The 2,110-nt window shown below is 56.1% G+C and overlaps 1 protein-coding gene across 1 annotated transcript; it reads left to right on the top strand.

Annotated features, from left to right (window-relative positions):
* The first annotated feature begins 1,151 nt into the window (after nt 1-1,151).
* On the top strand, nt 1,152-1,878 carry LOC125530307 (putative calcium-binding protein CML29). Its single transcript, XM_048694703.2, has one exon. It carries the CDS (start codon nt 1,268-1,270, stop codon nt 1,769-1,771), a length of 504 nt encoding a protein of 167 aa, XP_048550660.2. The 5' UTR covers nt 1,152-1,267; the 3' UTR covers nt 1,772-1,878.
* The last annotated feature ends 232 nt before the right edge of the window (nt 1,879-2,110 follow it).

Genomic DNA, 2,110 nt, shown 5'->3' on the forward strand with positions numbered 1-2,110 from the left:
ATATATAGGCACCTCATTGGTCCCGGTTGGTGGCATGAACCGGGACCAAAGGGGAGCCTTTGGTCCCGGTTCAAGCCACCAACCGAGACCAATGGTGGTGGGCCAGGAGAGAGGCCCATTGGTCCCGGTTCGTCCCACCAACCGGGACCAAAAGGTCCAGATGAACCGGGACCAATGGCCCATGTGGCCCAGCCGGCCCCCTGGGCTCACGAACCGGGTCCAATGCCCCCATTGGTCCCGGTTCTGGACTGAACCGGGACTAATAGGCTGACCCGGCCTGGACCAAAGCCCTGTTTTCTACTAGTGTACCCCGACTCGACATCGACCACGGCATTCTTCGCACGGCTACCTCGACCACGGCTCCACCACCCAAGCTCTCGACTACCTCGACAAACGGCACAAAGGACTACTGCCTTGCTTGAGCAACCTCGTCGATTTCCACTCCAGCCACGCCTTCCGCGATGCATCGACCGTTACGACTGTGGTGGGGTGTCCGTCGGCTTGCCTTCGGATTCTTCTTCTGTCTCACCGTCTGCGTCGCTACCGTTGTGACTGCGGGAGGATGTTGAGTATAAGGATTATTAGGAAGTATAGGATAGACTAGGATTTGGTCCTGACTTGTCTTGTACTCCAAGTTGGTCTTTGTACTACTATATATATGCCCACGAGGCTCAAGCAATACAATAAAACTATTTCACCAAACCTCTCTCTCCCTTCTAACACGTGGCAACGCAGAGACAATCTACTAGTACTAGTAGTACACGTTGATGATATGTCTATTCAAATTAACAAATTGGTTTGTTCCTCGACTCTTTGTTGAAATGGGCCTCCGATTGTTCCACGTTGATGATATTCTTTTTTTTAGGGTACGTTGATGATATTTTGGGATGGGTTCGCCCGGTGGCACGGCGTGGAGACCTTGAAGTTCAAAGTACAAACTGTACAAAGCATTTGTCATCCAAAACGAAGCGCGAGCTAATCCAGAACCCATCGTCGTCCACGCTATCACGCGAGAATCCAGACGCCTTATCCTGCCACTGCCAACGGCGAGAACAAGATGCTCGTCCACTAGTGTTCATTCCATGTCGACACAAAGCGGCCGAGATTCAGATTCTGCCGCACTCGCCGCGCCTTCTTAAGGCCGTCCATGCAAGCTAACCGAGCTCCAACCAAGAGCAAACGCAAGACACAAGTGACAGCCACGGCACAATCGTCAGGTCCTCCGCCATGTCTCTCACGGTCTAGTTCGTTCGTTCTCGCCAACGCGATGGCGACGCCGGCCCGCCGGCCGTCGGCGCAGCAGCAGCAGCCGCTGACGGTGGACTTCGAGGCGCTGAGCTACATCAGCAGGCTCGTGGAGGCGTTCCAGGCGTTCGACTCCGACAACGACGGCCTGGTCACGGCCCCCGAGCTCCGGGGCCTCCTGGCCTCCCTGGGCCTGGACAAGTCGGAGGCGGAGGCGCGGGACATGCTGGCGCGCGCCGACGCCGACCGTGACGGCCGGCTCTGTGTGGAGGAGTTCCTGGACGTGATGAACGCAGGCGAGCTCGGGCTGGGCGCGCTCGGCGCGCTCCTGCAGGCCGCCGTCCCGGCGCTGGAGTCCTTCGCGGGGCCCGACGGCGCGCTGGGCCCCGACGAGCTCGCCAGGGTGCTGGGGCTCATGGGCACCGCCAGCGCCGAGGACTGCGCGGAGATCATCGCGTGCATGGACGGGGACGGCGACGGCGCCGTCAGCGTCGAGGAGTTCAAGCTCATGGCTGACCTGCTCTAGGCTCGAGCTACGTACGTAGTATTGAGCTAGCTAGAGGGCGTGCATATATGCAGTTATGTATTGTGAATTTGTGATTGTGATATCGATTAATAAGCGTTAGCACGTCAGGAGAGTTGTGGACTACTTCTGCGTCGGGCTGGAGTAGTGTGTCTTCTCCATCTCCATCTCCATCTCCACTTCTCCATCTCCACTAATATTAAACAATCAAACAAAAAATTTCTTACCTGCGCCTAGCAATTAGTCCCACAAAACATACGAACCAATCAGCACCATACAATTAGTCCCACAAATCTCAATCCAATAGTCATTATTGATCTAATGCCTCCACGGTGTGCACTT

Source organism: Triticum urartu, chromosome 7A (genome assembly GCF_056163025.1).
Source record: "Triticum urartu cultivar PI428250 chromosome 7A, HENAU_Tu73, whole genome shotgun sequence".
In the NCBI taxonomy this organism is placed as follows: Eukaryota; Viridiplantae; Streptophyta; class Magnoliopsida; order Poales; family Poaceae; genus Triticum; species Triticum urartu.

Coding starts and splice junctions, on each gene's coding strand:
- LOC125530307 (XM_048694703.2), top strand. CDS start 1,268: ATGGCGACGCCGGCCCGCCGGCCGTCGGCGCAGCAGCAGCAGCCGCTG.